This window comes from Mirounga angustirostris, unplaced genomic scaffold (assembly GCF_029215605.1).
Source record: "Mirounga angustirostris isolate CCGP_5_RB_7025 unplaced genomic scaffold, mMirAng1.0.hap1 SCAF_8, whole genome shotgun sequence".
Classification (NCBI taxonomy): domain Eukaryota; kingdom Metazoa; phylum Chordata; class Mammalia; order Carnivora; family Phocidae; genus Mirounga; species Mirounga angustirostris.
In genome coordinates, this window is record NW_026991716.1 from 113,912,378 (window position 1) to 113,930,460 (window position 18,083).

Here is an 18,083-nt window from a genome sequence, read left to right on the forward strand (position 1 = left end):
AGAATTTTGTTAAAATTTTATATGCATGTTTCATGAACATGTGACTTACCTCATACTAAATTTCTAATAGTTACTTTGCATATATTTGTGCTCCATTAAGAATATTGCCCCATGGTAAATGAAAACTAGTGATTTAATAGGGGAAAAGATATCATACTTTTGTTTTAAGTGAAGATGATGCCTTACATTCACTTAGCAATTTAAAATTTCAGAATATACTCACAACAGTGATTTAATTTGATGCCTACAGCACTGTGTGAGGTGGGCAGGGTGACATTTATATCCCATTTCACAGACGAGCAATGATTTCATCACCCATTCTGTTCTGTCAAGTCAGGAATTGCAGTAAAGCTGAGAGAAATATCCCACATGTCTTTAGATTAAAGATTAAAATTTAACACAGGTTAACACAGTAGCCCACCAAGTCCATGGACACAGTATTTTTCCCATCATCTTAACCAGTTTATATATGTACAGCATGGATAATGTAAAATAATTTTGTCACCAGCTACGTACATAGCTGAAATGAATTGACACGCTCTTATTTTTCTGGCCCATCTAGGCCCTCTTTATTGGCTACGGACCTGGATTCAAGCACAGCCTTGAGGTTGACTCCTTTGAAAATATCGAAGTCTATAATTTAATGTGTGGTAAGTGGAACAGGCTTCTTTCATTTCTTCTGAAAACAGAGCTGGAATGGGATTATCGAAAGTAGGTCACATGGTGGGCACCTTTGTAGAGATAATGGTGAGGGGAGACAGACCTTCTTCTTCCTGACCCAGAGTCACTGAAAAAAAAATGGGGATCATGCCATTTGATGACTTAGTTTCTTCCACTCGGCTGCACACAGGTAAAGTGGAGCACGCAGACGAGGGAGATCTGTACTTCGCCAGTGCATAGCAGTTTGCCAGGCCTTGGGCTTAATTATATGACAATTGAAACAGGTCTGGGGTGGAAGCCTAAGAAAGAGTTTGGAGTCTGTGAAGGGTGCACAAGACAGGCAGAACCTCTGGTAGCAATGAGTTGAATGGATGACAATGTCAAGGTGTAGAAATTGAGGAGGACCCATTAGATGTATTCTTCATTTACTCTGTACTGTCTTAATTAGTACTTTTATGGTTGGATACTGTGTTTTAAATATTACTTCCTTTTTCTGACAATGATCCTGGGTGTTTGCAAACCTTAAATATGTCGTCAGTGTAATTCTTTTAGTGGGAGCCTATATACTTAAATGAATTCATATGTCCTAAAGCACTGAAAACAGTGCCTGGCATATCTGAAGTGCTTTACTATAGAAGCGTTTGCTGTTGTTATTACCAAGAGCATGAGTCAGACTCAGACAAAGCTGGTTTTGAATCCTAGGTCTTACTCCGTTACTAGCTTTGAGGCCTTGAGCAAAGCACTATGAGTAATCATCTACCAAATATTGGCAATAACTTATTAAATTGTTTTAAGGATTAAGTAAGAAAAATACATTAGCACAGTGATTGGCATATAATGAGCATGCTGTGGAGGTTACTATAGCCATACACATTAAAATTCAGAAGTTTCCATAGAGGGCGCCTGGGTGGCTCAGTTGGTTAAGCGACTGCCTTCGGCTCAGGTCATGATCCTGGAGTCCCGGGATCGAGTCCCGCATCAGGCTCCCTGCTCGGCAGGGAGTCTGCTTCTCCCTCTGACCCTCCCCCCTCTCATGTGCTCTCTCTCTCTCATTCTCTCTCTCAAATAAATAAATAAAATCTTTAAAACAAAAAAAAAAGAAGTTTCCATAGAGAAGTATAGCATACATATCAGTAATTCCATTAAGGATATCATAGTTATAAATGCTCTAAAATTCAAGAGCGTTTCATAGTTTCACTTTAGGTAGAGAGTAAAGAACTCTTATATAGATAAGGTTTAAAAAAAATAAAAGTCATAGGATAAGTCTGCTGTTTATCTGCTTTTGAAACCTCTAAGTAACCATTTACCATTCTCGGAATTACGCAGATTTACTGAATTTGACACCTGCTTCTAATAACGGAACTCATGGAAGTCTTAACCACCTTCTAAAGAACCCTGTTTACACCCCAAAGAATCCCAAAGAAGTCCACCCCGTGGTACCGTGCCCCTTCACAAGAACCCCCAGACGTAACCTTGACTGCTCGTGCCATCCCTCAGTAAGTACTGACCAAAGTGTAGCCCAGTTGGATCTTACAGCACGCTCTGCGTAGCTCATGCTATAGAAACACTTAATGATCAAATTAAAATCTGTGAGTGGGCATAAATATCTATTTATGTTTAATTCTGATGGAACACATGCCACCCTTTTATTGTTTATTTCTCCTCTTCCTAGTTTTTGCATTTTCACCTCTGTCTTTATCCCTTGGTGCTGTGACTTGACTTGGGTGCAGGTTGGGAGAAGTCCAGCTGAGTCCTGGAGGATCCTGAATCATGGAATCTGTGCTGTTATCCTAGCAGTGAGGTCTTGATTATCAACCAAACACAGTATTCTTTCTCTAAAATATCTCTCAATTAATTTTAAATTTAGAGGGAAAATCACATTTTTGGGGGGTATAAAATGGAATATGGCACTGTTTCTTTTTTACTCCCATCTTAACATATAGTTGTAAGAAGATGAAACTATGTGACAAGTGAACAAAACTGATAGTGTCCTTAAAGATCTGGGGAGCAGTTGATTTTATGCTTTCCATTTTGTTTTAGGCTGATAGAAAGACTATAAGAGTAGTGATAAAAATTATAATGCAGCGATTCTTTTCATTCATAGTGTTGTGCTTGGGTAATAGTTTTGTCTTTTTGCAGATGTCATCCGAACTTTTATCCTCTTTGTCAAAAAAATAAGTTTGACTTGTACAAGATGGCTTTATCTTTGTTCCATGATGGAATAATTAGGCTGTAGAAGTTGTTTGTTACGAGATTAAAACATGTCTCAAGGGGCGCCTGGGTGGCTCAGTTGGTTAAGCGACTGCCTTCGGCTCAGGTCATGATCCTGGAGTCCCTGGATCGAGTCCCGCATCGAGCTCCCTGCTCGGCAGCGAGCTTGCTTCTTCCTCTGACCCTCCCCCCTCTCATGTGCTCTCTCTCTCTCTCTCTCATTCGGTCTCAAATAAATAAATAAAATCTTTAAAAAAAAAAAAAAAAACATGTCTCAAGACAAAAATAAAACAAAACCAAACCTCATGTCTCTCATTGCTTAAAATCGTATTATTATCTTTTTAGGTCTTGCCAGTTGTGGATTTTGAGATACAGTTGAATTTGACTGTGGCAGAAGGTAAGGCATGTTTACCCTTGAGCTTGGAATGTGGAAGCAGGCTTTTTCTCAACTGTGTGAACCACAGAACATTGGTTTGGGGCATTAGTTGAGAACAACCAATAACCTAAGAGTAGTGGTGGAGGACCGTCAACCTGAGGAAACATGGAGATGTCTTTGCTTGACGGTCTAGACTATTCGACATAAGGAAAGAAGGGATATTTACAGCACATTGTATATTTAGTGGAAGCTGAATTACTTTTTACGAACATAGTGGAGGTGGTTTGAGATTTTGAAGATTTTTAAAGGTTTATAAGAGATCTTCAGATGTCCATTATAAACACCTGTTAAATTTGTCTCACCTGCTTCTTAGTTCATTATAAGAGAATATAAATTAGCTTATTTATCTAAAGTTATTTCTTCGTAACTTTTGAGTGAAGATTAAGTAGGCTTACTATTCAGACAACTGCTAACATTTGTCAGTTGTGACTGGGATGTTTAGCATCCCTTTGATATGGTCTCTCATACACTTCGATATATTCTCTGAAACACTTTGATATAGTCTTTGGTCCTTAAGTTACTTGGCTCAGTTTTTTCCTTCTGGAATAAAAAGGTGAATTCTGCATAATTCCCAAGTTGAATTTGTCTATATAAAATCTCTGTAAATGTGGGGCACCTGGGGTGGCTCAGTCAGTTAAGCCTCCAACTCTTTGATTTCAGCTCAGGTCATGATCTCAGGGTCCTGAGATCGAGCCCCACATCGAGCTCCACACTGGGTGTGGATCTGCTTGGGATTCTCTCTCTCCTTCTCCCTCTGCTCCTCCCACTGTTCACATGCACTCTCACTCTCTCCCTCTCTCTCAAAAATAAAATCAAATCAAAATAAAATCTCTAAATGTTTAGAGAAATCTTTGATGACCCTGTGATGACAGAGTGTTGTGGTGAAGGATGACACTTCTGGAACTGATCTGTGTTTGAATATGAGTGTAGGAACTATATGTCCATGGAAAAAGTATTCACTCTCTGTAAACTACTGTTTTCTCTTTTGTACAATGGGCGTATGACCTTAATTCATAGGGCTATGTAAGAATTAAATTAGATGATGTATACAAAGGACTCTACAAAGCACTTGACACTTGGAAGAAGTACAATTAATGGTCTATACTATTACTTTTTCATTCAGCTCAGTCTCATAAGTTTAGTTGTGAATTTTTGCTTTCCAAGCATCCATATCATCCAGAAACTTCTCTGTCTGGAGTTTTCCCTGAAGAAAAATCATTAAAATAATGTTTAAAGAATTTTAGCAATATTCTTTAAGTCCTAATGCTGAAATTTCTAGCAATCTCACATAGTGTGTCCTCTTGTGATATCTTGCTATTACATTGATCTTTCAGAATCTTCATAGGCAAAAACTATAGTGAACCTCTTTTGTTAATTGCTTATGGTTCTGCTCTTTGTAATTAGCTTTTTTTTTTTACAGTTAAAAATAACTTTTCAATAGGGTTAAGTAGAGGAAAGAATTGGATGAATATATCATTATATATTGTCATAGAATTCACAGTAAGTATGTTTGAATGGTGGTTTCATTTTTCCCCTACAACCCAAGAGAAGGTTATTAAGCGCAGCACTTTACCTTATGGAAGACCCAGAGTTCTCCAGACGAACACCTCGGTCTGTCTTCTCTACCAGCACCAGTTTATGAGTGGTTATAGCCATGACTTCCTGATGCCCCTTTGGACCTCTTACACCGTCCACAGAAATGCAAGTATTGGTTGCCTCTTTAGCTATGTGTAATTATTTCAAATTATCATTAAGCAAAACATCGAAAGCAGAGTTAGTTTGGGTCAATTAATCTTGGCTCTAGCATCAGTTCCTGAATTAGAAGATCACTGAACTCTGAGTCAGAAGATTAGGTTCTGGTTCTGGCTCTGCCACGAACTAGCCATGTGACTTTGAGACTCAGAGCGGATTTCTTCTTGTGTGAAATGAGGGATGTGCAGGCACTCAAAGTTTCTCTCTTGCTTTTTGTTTGTATTAATATTTTAAGATTCTGATTTTATAATTTTATGGAATCAATTTTGCAGTCAGGCGCAGTGATTCTTCTCTAAATACATAGATGTGTGAGCACAAGGATTTTCCTCTGCGGCGTTCACCTGAGGGGGTCCTCACTGATGGGGAAGGCCATGAAAGCTCAGTAACCTCCCTGCATATACCACTTACAGGAAGACCCCCAAACCAGACCAGAGAGAATCCGGGGATCTGTCCACCTCCCAAAACACAGGAAGGCCTTGAGAAGAGTTGGAGCGGGGGGGGGGAGCAGGCAGAATAAGACCACCATTCCCCCTCACCTCTGCCCCCGGCTGCCCTGGTAGAAAGAGTAACAGAAGCCAGGCCTTGAAAGAGAGAATGGGGAAGGGGAGAAGATTTAGATTTTAATCAAATTGAAGTTTTTAAACTAGACCAACCAGATTTTCAGGAACTGAATGCCTGGCAAGCTACAGGATGCCCTTAAGGGGTGAAAAGGGGATTTGAGAGAGCTTAATTGAGTGTAGCAGCTGGATTTAAAAAATAAAACTATTGTTAATACTCACTGAGAAAGCGAAATAAGAAGATAGGGATATGTGCGGGTATATATGTAATTTCTCTGTTACAAATATATATATTATGTACCACACATAGTCACATAATTCCATAAAGTTTCTACCATAAATTTGATTGTTCTAATTTTGAAGACTATCTTACAACAGTGTAAACACATTTTTTACTTGACTTTGTGATATATAGGAGTCTGCACAGTGTTTTATAGGTCCCCATCAGATTTACTGTTGTTTCATGCCTTAATTACAGTGTTCTTTAATTCTGTTCAAATGTTCGGTTTTCTTCTGTAATCAGTGCTGCATAAATTCAGTCATCAGTGCTCCTGAGGTTTCCATGCTGCACTGCTATTCAGTGGCTCCCCACCCTCAGCCTTAGTCTGCGCAGTTGTGTATGGAAGATAGACTTGGGTCCCCCCAAATCAGCATTTGGCTACATAAAAGTTTGCAGTTGACTAAGCAAAAACATGATACACAAACTTAGCCCAGCATAATAGGAAAATATTTGCACATACATGATAAATGACAAGTATCCTTAATAGCGTAAAGAGTTTTTGCATTTCAGTTAGAAAAAAGATCAATATACTGCTAGAAAAATGGGAAAATGGTGAAGGACAGCTAGAGCTCTATGATCGTATGGTGTGATTCATCTTCAGCTACTCATAAAGCAATCTTCTTTCCTTTTGTATGCCTGACACCTGATGGCTCTTTTCATTTTGTTTTCCAGGACAGTTTCTCTGCAGAAGACATTTCCAACTGTCTTTACCAGGATCTTCGAATTTCTCTTAGTCCTGTACATAAGTGTTCATTTTATAAAAATAACGCTGAGCTGAGTTATGGGTTCCTCTACCCACCACGTAAGTTTCTACCTCCCTGTCCTTCCCTTTCTCTTGGCCTCTTTCTCTCTTCCTTTTCTTTTCCTTATGAGGCCTGGTACATCATCTTGTTTTTTTACTTGGTGGAAATGGTGAATGGGAAGTAAAACTCTTAGGGAAACTTTTTAAAGTGTCTAAAGTTTGAATTTTAGAAAACTTTTGCTTTTGTTTGGAGGGTAGTCTTTTTAGTGCAGACGCTGTAGATAGGACATTCTTTACTTTTCTACATTTCTTTTACACAGAATTTGAGAAAGCTTGGGTCAGAAGGATATATCAGGGTTCTTAGAAGGAGATATTTTGTTTATTAAAAGGAAAAATGTAGGGGCACCTGGGTGGCTTAGGCCATTAAGCATCTGCCTTTGGTTCAGGTCATGATCCCAGGGTCCCAGGGACCAGGGGGCCTGCTTCTCCCTCTCCCTCTGCCCTTCCCACCCACCTACCCCTGCTCGTCACTCATGCTCTCTCTCTCTCAAATAAATAAATAAAAATTTTTAAAAAAGGAAAGATGTAATTTGTCAAAGAACTAGGGGTAGGCAGAGCCTAAATGTGCTTGCTCTTTCACAGAAATGGAGCCGCTAGGGAATAGCTTTCTTTTCTTTTTGAGGTTAAGTGTTCAATTTCTAATGTGGCAAATTTGTGTGTTAATGAGAAGACATTCTGAGGCTGGCCTTAGAAGGCAAAAACCAGAAGGCTCCAGGTGCTCAAATATTCTCAATATCCAGTCCAGTCCCCGGAGTAAGTGTCTGAAGTCAGAGCTTGGCTATTGCTTTATAAAAATAGACCAGGCCCAAGCCGAAAATCCATACAAAGGAGCCTTGTACAGCATTTTGAGGCAGACATCCTGCGATGTTTTTTCTGGGTAGTAGGTGTTCTGAAGCCAGATATTCTTTTTTCTTCTCACTGTGGAAGAGTTTAAGGAAAGAGGGTTGTCAACACAAAACAGTTTTGGTTGAAATGGGCAAATAAGGTAAAATTTGAATATGTTTAATTTGGGGCTGTTATTACGCTTTTGTTTCTTTGATAAATTCATCTTGAAGAAGACGAGATCTAAATATTTTGCTTTTTTTAAGGGACTTGACCAAACACATTGCACTTTCCCTTGACCCCATACCTAGGAATGTTTTATGGGTTTAAGGTGATACTCAGCTAATTTTTTAAAATGCCCTCCCATGAGAAAGTGTAATTTCTAATGTTATTCATGAAGAATGAGATAGTTGTCTTTTTTTAATTTTCTTTGTAGAACTAAATAAAGGTTCAAATCAACTATATTCTGAAGCATTGCTGAATACTAATATAGTGCCAATGTACCAGAGTTTTCAAGGTAAAAAATTTTAACTCTTTATCTCACACTTTCAATGAATTTTCTGTATATTATAGGTATAATTTACATTAATAAGGCTGATCCTCTAAATTAAATGACTATCAAACATGTTTTTATAGGTGTATGTTCTCAGAGGTACACATTTTTATACATTCTTAACTTTGACAATACCAGTACATAGAAATTCTACAACTATTAGAATTATGACATATTCCAATACCTATTATTCTACTTTGTATTTACATGTTTATAAACATTTTTTGATGGAAAAAGTATGTAATATTCTTCCTAAGTTATCTGGCTAATATAGTCTACTAACACATTAACTTCCAATTTGTTTCCCATTTAAGTTTTGGAAGTTATTGATAATTGTTTTTGATCTTGAAATGAATAGATTTTTGTATCCTTATTAATTATCACAGTATTTGGTACTCTTACAAAAATAAATTTAAATTATTCTTCGAGTGACATATAGAATTTCAAAATATAGAGTATACTAGGAGATTTTTACTCTAATCTACGTGTAGAATCATTGTGAATATTTCAAAGGGAATATTCAGATATTAACGGTAAATCTGAATAACCTGCCTTTTTTGTTTATGTTCATGGTTTTTTATGCCTAATGATGATCTGTTATCCAAATTCATGCTGATGCACATGGTCAGAGATGCCCCAAATAGTGTGGAATTCAATGTTTGTCTCTTTGCCCCAAATAGTGTTGAATTCAATGTTTGTCTCTTCTGCCAAAGCTGAACAATGGATTTTTGGCCTCACACTAAGACCGAAGCCAAATTTGACTTTGTCTGTAATTATTACAAATGCTAATTTTGAATAAGGTTGTTGAGTTATTTCACATGACAGCATGGTACCTCCTTGTTTTAGTTATATGGCGCTACCTTCACGGCACCCTTCTGCAGAGGTATGCGGAAGAAAGAAATGGCGTCAATGTTGTCAGCGGTCCCGTGTTTGACTCTGATTACGATGGATGTTATGATTCCTCAGACACCCTGAAGGGGTAAGAACATACTTCATTTACTCTTAAAAACAGCTGTCACTTGGGATTACCATCCAGTTGAGTCTGCGGAGCCTTTTCTGTCTGATACTATTCATATTGATGGACATGACATTTCTTTTTTTTTTTAAGATTTTATTTATTTCTCAACAGAGAGAGAGAGACAGCAAGAAAGGGAACACAAGCAGGGGGAGTGGGAGAGGGAGGAGCAGGCTTCCCACCGAGCAGGGAGCCCGATGTGGGACTCGATCCCAGGACCCTGGGATCATGACCTGAGCCGAAGGCAGACGCTTAACGACTGAGCCATCCAGGCGCCCAACAGACATGACATTTCTGATTACACTGGAAGCCCCTTGAAATATCTGATTAATTTTGATGTTTTGCTCAGTGTTCAGTGGAATGTTTTTTTAGAGGAAAGGAGTGTTTCTCCTCGACTCATCTTAGATGAGTAATTCTTGAGCTCAGATTAAACACTGAACTCTACCATATGTTAAGAAGATAACATCCATGTTTAAAATCTCTGTGTGTAGCTAATTGTTAAGATACTGTCTTCATTAACTACTGCTGGTTGGAAGATAAAGAACCATGTGGTGTGGCTAGAGGCATCCTGAGTGGAAGAAGCAGCAGGGTTATAAAGCTGTAGTGTCCAAGCGTAGGCCTTGGGCGAATGTCACAGCTTTTACCCAGCCTTGCCTAGAGGGAGATTGAATGACATCTTGAAAGAAACCATGAGTGGGTACTAGTTTTATAAAGTAGAGTGACAGAACATTTTAGAAGCCATTTGATCTTTCTTAATAACAGCATGATTTTTTGAAGCAATATTGCTATTAAGGCTACAGGAAAAAGAGAATGAATTGTCTGCTGATGTTCAGCTCTTTCCCAAGAACTGCTTTCTCAGGCGGCTCAGGGATTACTGTTCACACACGTATATCTGTGAGACATTAGCTTGTACTGTGTAATTTACAAACAGTAGTTTGTCAAATGACAGGGTTGTGGGGTTTTTGTTGTTGTTTTTACTATATCCCTTGAGGCATAAGGGTCCCAACCTACTGCCTCAGAGGTCACAGCGGTAGAATGGGTAAAGAAGAGAACTTCATACCTTTCACATCCCACCAGAGCTCTCTGTTTTAATCAGTTTTACATATTATGGTTCCACATAAGATTATAACTGGGGACAGTGCTCCCACTGCCTTAAATTTGGAAAGATGCTGAAAAACAAATAAATAAACTAGCTTTGAGATCAAAGGAAATAGAATTAAGACGAGGTAAAATATTACTTGGGACATGTCGGAGAATATGCTGCAATTTAAAAGAAGTTACTGGGATGAGAAAGGAAATCCTTTTAAAACAAAGGCGAGTTCACAGAAACAGGACTTCTCCGGAGGGGCTGGAATAGAAAAAATCCCACACCAGTTTCCTCTCTGTTTACCATCTGTGCACAGCAGCCTAGAGTTGAGAAGACGGTCAATAATGCTTTAGAATCTTGGTTGTAGGTATTTGAGAATGATATGTTTTTTTCTTTAGTGTCTCAAGTCCTTCCAGTGTCTTAAGGTAGAACTAAAAAAAAAAAAAAAAATCTGAAGTTCAATAAATTTTTATAGAAAATAAAAATTATTTGGCTTGTGTTTATCTGTCTTCTAATTCGTTCTCTCAATTTGGCAGAACGTTGAGGTATTATGATTACTAATCATAAAATTTCATTTTTAGATGCATTGTATTAAAAATATACTTTACTGAAATCTTCATTAAAAAGAAGAGAGTTATTTCTTTCTTAAAGTGAAGATTGCCGTATTTTCCAGAAACAGCAGACTCATCCGTAATCAAGAAATTCTGATCCCAACTCACTTCTTCATTGTGCTGACAAGTTGTAAAAACACATTCCAGACTCCCTCCCAGTGTGATGATTTAGACAGCTTAGCTTTCATTTTGCCTCACAGGACTGACAACAGTGAGAGCTGTGTGGTAAGTAGCCTCTGTTCATTTATTACCTTAAACGTTGAAAATAAGAATATATTTGTGTGTCCATGTCTGACGTTACTGTGGGGGAAAACAGAATGTGAAGATGAACTTTGAAAGGATATACTTTGAAAAGATGTGCTTTGCATGTACTTTGCAGGATGGTTTTAAATTTGATACTCTGAGATGGATGTATCTTTGGAGAAGACCACCCTTGTCTGTTAAAACACAAAAAAAACAAATCAAAATGTAAAAACTTAGTGCCTGCTTATGGCTTAGCCACTAAATTCTAGGTTTATTTGAACTATGAATTTACTCTTGTTTCAAAACTGGATTTATAATTCCCCAAGTGTTAGCACTGTTATAAATTAGTCTTAAAGTTATGGTTAGGTAGTATTTCAGATTAATTTTCTATATATCACTTTATTATAAAAATCATGTTTGTCCCTAATTATCTTTTCTTATTCTATTGTCATTCAGTGTTTGGAAGTAATTGTTTTATGTTCTCTTATTTGCTCAGAATTAAAAAAACAAAACGAAAACTAAATTAGTCTTTGAACATCAAGACTGTATTAAAATTTTAGGAATTTTAAAGTTTTTCCTTATGGTGAGCCAATTTTTTTTTTCTTTCAGAGTACTTCCCAGATTTTCTAGTTGTTTAGGTTTTTTTTTTTTCACTTTTCTTTTTTTGTCTGTTGAAGTTACAGAATGTAAGTGTAGACCTAAGTTTGCGAAGTGATGTAGCTTTCTCACCAGCCTCATTGAAGGGGTGGTGGATAGCTGGAGTCCTGTAGTCAAAAGGATGTTGAGGCCCCCATCTGAGCTCAGCAGGAGGGAGTGCTGTGATCACTCATTCATTCCTCCCTGCATTTATTCCTTTATCCCTTCTTGGATCCAGGCATTCATTCCTTTAATAAATATATGTTGCCAGGTACTCTTAGTACAGAGCACACAGCAGTGAACAAAACAGACAGTAGCTTCTGCTGTGGGCCCAGGAGTAGAATACAGAGATCCACTGTCATCCCTGATCTAGGAGTCTATGTGTCATTCATTAAAATTCATGAAGATATTTCACTCTTTGTTTCTCTGATAAACTGAGAATTAATCGCCCAGTCCTCGTAGAATATATTTCTCATTAAGTTATTTTTCCTTATGCTTCAGAAGTAGGTACGGAATAGCAGGACTTTACCTATTTGGATGCCTATTGGGCATGTGTGTCTACCAGCTGGTCACTGTTGTGGACACTGTTGGATACATACCAAGTGTTCCCTTCTTCAGTGCTTTCTCTTCCTCAAGAGATTGAATAGTCACCAAAGTTATCAGTTAGTGTTGTGTTCAGCAAATAATGAAGAACCCATTTACAATGACTTGAGCAATTAATGGGTACCTGGTGTGATGGGATGCCCAGAAGGAGACAGTCTTGGGTCAATAGCACTATTAGGGACCCAGACCTTTCCTGTCTTCCTTTGCCACTATTCTTAGCATGTGGCACATGTGGGCATGTGATGGTTTCTGCTTTTCTAGATATCATGTCTGAATTCTGGGCCCTCCTCCCAAAGAGACTTATGCATACGTCTCCCTGACCAGAATGATGTCAGGTATTGTGAGTGAGGCGCTGAGTTCCTTTTCCATTTCCACCATTCCAAAAGCTATTGTGCCGATATCTTAAATGCAAACATTTTATCAAATTCTATAATAGCAGTTTACCTAGAAGACACTAAATATTGGACGTGAACCAGAGAGAGGATTTGAAGACATATCACACATACTGACTGATTCCTTCTGTTTCATCTCTGAAGTAGCAACTAAAGATTAGCAGGATGTTAGCCTGAGACATCAGATGTCTTGCCTGTACTTTTTATCTATTCCTGTGTGTGTTGGGACAGATGGAAAATATCTACTGGCCAAGCAGTCCACTGAGGCAGGGTTATTCCTCCGAGAGCCAGAGTGAAGATTGTTGCAGAGAAAGAGACTGAGTGGGGGGGCAGCAAGTAGCCTTGGGTATAGTGATGATTAGAGGCTAATGGGAAAATGGAAATTATTGGTCCATTTCCCTTTTATGTGGAAAGTCTATATTTATCATTTCCAACTAATATTGTCCCAAGGGTACAGAAATCTTTATTGGAGGATGTCTTTAAAGTACAATCGTAGCCCACCAACCAGTGGATACCTTCTTCATCTGACCTTCTCCAGGAGCCATATTCAGAAAAATGTATACTTACACATGAGTGTATGTTGATTTCCATCTCTGTTACCTGCCTCAGCTACCAGCTCTGCTTCCATGTGCTGGAGCATGTGCCTTTACTCCTTGTCTGATCTCCTAGTAGCTGAGACTTCACTACCTCCCTAGAAATGAAATTGTGTTTTACCACATCCCCCAACCCTCTCTTCATTGCAACCATGTAAATAACTGATTCTGATAAGAACGGGTGTTTTCATAGTGCATTTGCACACAGCATTACATCTGATCCTCAAAACAACCCTGTAAGGAGGGTGCAGGTAAGAGAATCAGGATTCAGATGTTAAATAATTTGCCTCAGTTTACACGGTGTGGTAATGATAGGACCCAGACTTAAATCTGACTTTCTTTCTGCTCATCCCATGTTCTTTCCACCATGCCACATTGCTTGTGTTTTCCAACATTTTTTTAAACTCACTCTGTTGAAGTTTCTTGCACCAATGTATTCCACTTATACTTCCCCTTTCCCAAATTTGAGACATCTAATTAAACAAAGACGCATCATATATATCAGATGGTGAGCTACTCCAGAGCAGGGATCATGCCTAACAAAGCTTGTAGCATCTGCCATTTGGGAGCCAGAGGGTCGTAAGTCATTGAAATGGGAAGTTGGAGTGCTTGTAGGGAAAGTGAATTGACTATTCTCCAGTGACTTTTCTTTTTCCCCCATCTTTATAGCATGGGAAGCATGAGTCTTCGTGGGTGGAAGAGTTATTGAGGTTACACAGAGCTCGGATCACAGATGTTGAACACATCACTGGACTCAGCTTCTATCAAGAAAGGAAAGAGCCAATTTCAGACATTCTAAAGTTGAAAACACAGTTGCCAACCTTTAACCAAGAAGACTGATATTTTTTATTCCAAAAACACACCATAAATGTTTCTGAAAGAACCTTTTATTTTATACAGTCCTCTATTCACGCTGTCGCCTTGTTTGGAAACTGCCGACCAGAGTTAGAGCTGAGAATCCTCTGTGATAAACTGTTTCAGGGAACCTCACGGCTTCCGCCCGGCAGTAGAAAAATACTGTTATTGAGCCTCGCACATGTTTGAATGTGTAAGAGTTGTTCCAATTTGGGGAATAAAGACAGACCATTCCTAAAACTGCTCTTCTACTTCTCTTAAGGGCAGAAGTAGCTGTGAAACTTGTCTGGACACCAGATATTTGAATTTTATTTTCACTAATAAACTTTTCTGGAACTGGCCACCAGGACACTAATGGATAGGATTGGAATAGTTTGTGTTACCTTAGTATTTTCACAAGGACTTAAAGGTGATTCTGGATTCTTTCTGACTTGGAGTTCCATTCATTTTAGTTTTAACTGAAAAAATTAGTAGAAGCAAAAAATATTTCTAAGGCCCTCTTTCTGTCTTTGCCGACACCCATTCAAAAGACAAAATATGCGATCCTGTGGGTTTTGTTTTGTTTTTGTTTTTGTTTTGTGATTGGGCTTCTTCAGATTTAATGTCTTTAACAAGTTAAACTTTGAGGGAAGATCTGTGAATTGAGTAATTGAGTCTCTCTACCTGCTATAAAATTTTATTCTGTATTTGCACAAAAAGAAATATATTCCCATCCTGTTCACTGGTAATTAACATAGGTTGAAAATAGCTCTAAAAGTAGCTATTTTAGACTATTAAAAATGTCTTGGTGGAACTTCAGAGAACTTGTCAACACACGCATGGTGGCATTTTTCATCAAGATGGTAGGAATGTTTTCCTCTATGCACAAAAATGACCCCACCAGCAGCAGAACTATGCTGAGCTGTTCGTTTTGAAGTTCCATAGATTTGGAAAGAATGCATAACCATTGCTTTACATCTTCTTGGTGGTCATGATAAATGAACCTGACCTCTCCACCGCATAGACTATACCTCTTAGTCCCAACCTGTGAACCTTCAAAGGCTTCCTTCGCTTTTAGGCTACGTGGGTTTGATTAAGGTGTTATATTAGTCCACCAAAAATTTTTATTTGTCCTTCATAGGATGATCATTCTTCAACAGACTACAGGCCACAAAATCCTTTAGATAATATGATTTGTATCTAAAAATTATTTAATAATTTAGAAAGTTTTGTTGTTTTTTTTTTAGTCCCATAGGGCCCTGAGGGTTTGTACATTGCTTTTTTCCAGTCTGTCTTCTCTCTGTTGTTCAATTTGGGTCATTTCTATTGTTCTGTCTTTAAGTTCACTGATTATTTTCTTTCTCTAATCCATTTTGTTGTTGAGCCCACCCATTGATTTTTCTATTTCAGTTACTGGTTTGTTTGGTTTTTTTCCTAAAATTTCCATTTGGTTCTTCTTTATATATTTCTTTGCTGAGAATTTTTATTTTTTTGCTGAGATTTTCTATTTTTTCATTTATTCTATGCAATTTATAAATACTCACTGAAGCATTTTTACGATGGCTGTTGGAAAATTCTTTTCAAATAATGCCAGCATGTGTGTCATCTCAGGGTTGGCATCTGTTGTCTTTTTTTCATTCAAAAAGATTTTTCTGGTTCTTGGCATGATGAATGATATTCAGTGGAAACCTGAATATTTTAGGTGTTATGTGACTATGGATCTTATTTAAACCTTCTGTTTTAGCTGACTTTCTCTGACATCAGCCTAGTGGGGGACTTAGGGGCACTATCTAGTTCTTCCAAGGTGTGGTTATGAGTCCAGGTTTCCCACTCAGCCTCCAGTGACACTTGGGGCGAGATGGGACCTTTGTCGCTGCTGTGCAGGGTGGGGATTCCGCTCCCCCTTGGGCCTCCATTGATGCCTTCCTGGCTGCGGTGTGCAGGGGGGCCTTGTCACTGCTCCCCTGTGGCGTCCACTGACACTGGGCAGGAATGCTGGGAAGGCTTTATTATGACCAAGTGGGGATGAAATGACCAGTTGCCTGCTCAACCTTCTCAGATACCACCCTGTCAGGGGAGTTAAGGTACTTCATGACAGACTGTCAAGGCTGGAAGTCCAGGCTCCCCACTTGGCCTTTGCTGGCCTGGTTGCAATTACTGTTTTCTCTCTTGCTAGGCTACTCCTCTTCCAGTCCTTTGGCTAGAGAGCAGGTCTTTCTTAGGACTTCTTTTCACCTGCTCTGTTGGCATTTCACAGGTTGTGATGTCTTCAGCTTCAAGTCTGGGACATATGAGCTAAAAAGCAAAAACTCGGGGGAACTCATCACAGTTTTGTCCCTTGGGTCCCAAGGTCCCTAGCCTGCCTGCCTTCTTCTCTCTACCTTTCGGAATCTTCCGAATATATATAATATCTAAGCTTTTTATCTGCACTTAGCAGAAGGATATCTTTTATATATATATATATATATATATATATAATATCTAAGCTTTTTATCTGCACTTAGCAGAAGGATATCTACTTCTTTATAGAAGTGTCTCATTGATTTTTATATATTCTTCAAAATACATGCAGACACATGATTGCCTCTATGTAAAGCATCTTAGCAGATCTTAATTAAATGGGTAGATGTCTCTCCCCTTTGCCAGTCACCAGGTAATACAAAGAAGGACAAGTAATAATCCTTAGAGTTTAGGGAGGGAGAGGATGGAGCAGAAGTGTAGATGATCCCTAAAGGGTGGTAATTGTTTAAATGGAGTCATAGGCAAGGTGCCAGGGAGGACAGAGGAGACACTGGGTGGTGTTGGACAGTTTCGGCAGTGACTTCTCAGAGGTGGTAACATTTGGGCTAGAACTTCATGCGAATTGGAGCTCTTCAGGTGAACAGGAAAGGAAAGGACATTCTAACATCCTTTGGATGGATACTCTTTGGCATTTTCCCATTTACTCCTACTTCTGATATTTTCTACAAGTGTTGCTATGACCAACTTATGATATACAACTACTTTATTTTTCCTGCTTTGTTATAATCATCTCCTGCTCTTAAAAGTCAGACTATTAATGCTATGCTGACTCTAAAGTGAAAAGCATCCACATCTGTTCCTACTTAGCTTGTTTTTTTCACTTGCTCTTACACAGTATTTCCTTTTTTTTTGTCTTGAAAGAGACCTCTCCTTTGACTGTTTCATCATTTTAAAACATGTGACTGGCCTCCAGTCCCCCAATTTGAATGGTAAATTCACATGGCTATATATGAAAATGTCTTCATCCTACTATCTACAATGAAGGCTGTTCTTTGTTTTTCATATGCAAAGCAAAACCTTTATTTTCCCCTAACTTTATTGCCATGCCTCTGATCAGTACTTCTTAAATGAGGTAAGTAACTTCCATATAAAATTTCATAGCTAAGTCAGCTCATTCATGGCAGAGCAAAGAATCAGGTGGAACTTAAAAATATTTAGTAGAAGTTTCAGAGAAAAGAGGGCAAACTTTCAGAGGAAGAAGGCAAATGTTCCAGCAGCGTAGGCCAATCTGTAGAGGACTGTTAGGCCAGTTGGCCCAGTCCTGTTTCAGGAAAGAAGGTGGGTGAGATTGAAGCTAACACCACCCAGTCCTCCAGGAAAGGCTGTTACCACCCCCCATTCTGTCATTAGCTAGAGTAACTATCCTGCCTTGCCCTGTGGGTACCTGCTTATCTATAACAGGAATGAGCATTTGAACTTTGAAACTAAATGTGGTGATTACACTTCATGCCAAAGCCTATCCCAGGAATCTGGTGTGTTGGTGCTTTCATAAGCATTAGGTAAAATTGTAACATGGCTACAGTCCAATGACATTTTCCTTGTTTTTTGGCAGTCTAAATATTGGAAAGGAAAAAGTCTACAAAATATGTCTCTAAGCTAAGAAATGTGGATTTACCAATAAAAATTGTATTACAGAAACTTGGCTGCTTTCGTGTGTGTGTGTGTGTGTTTGGAGGGTGGGGACAGTGAACGGGG

At 38.6% G+C, this 18,083-nt stretch overlaps 1 protein-coding gene across 2 annotated transcripts in view; it reads left to right on the forward strand.

Moving 5' to 3' along the window:
- ENPP1 (ectonucleotide pyrophosphatase/phosphodiesterase 1) overlaps positions 1-18,026 on the forward strand; it is a 72,368-nt gene extending 54,342 nt beyond the window's left edge. For both annotated transcript variants that reach the window (XM_045865552.2, XM_045865553.3), the window contains exons 17-25: positions 563-650; positions 1,987-2,156; positions 3,217-3,268; positions 4,854-5,008; positions 6,569-6,698; positions 7,957-8,037; positions 8,920-9,052; positions 10,849-11,011; positions 13,923-18,026. In XM_045865552.2, the coding sequence (XP_045721508.2) occupies positions 563-650; positions 1,987-2,156; positions 3,217-3,268; positions 4,854-5,008; positions 6,569-6,698; positions 7,957-8,037; positions 8,920-9,052; positions 10,849-11,011; positions 13,923-14,093 (1,143 nt within the window). In that variant the 3' untranslated portion in view covers positions 14,094-18,026. The remainder of the gene's footprint in view (positions 1-562; positions 651-1,986; positions 2,157-3,216; positions 3,269-4,853; positions 5,009-6,568; positions 6,699-7,956; positions 8,038-8,919; positions 9,053-10,848; positions 11,012-13,922) is intronic.
- The last annotated feature ends 57 nt before the right edge of the window (positions 18,027-18,083 follow it).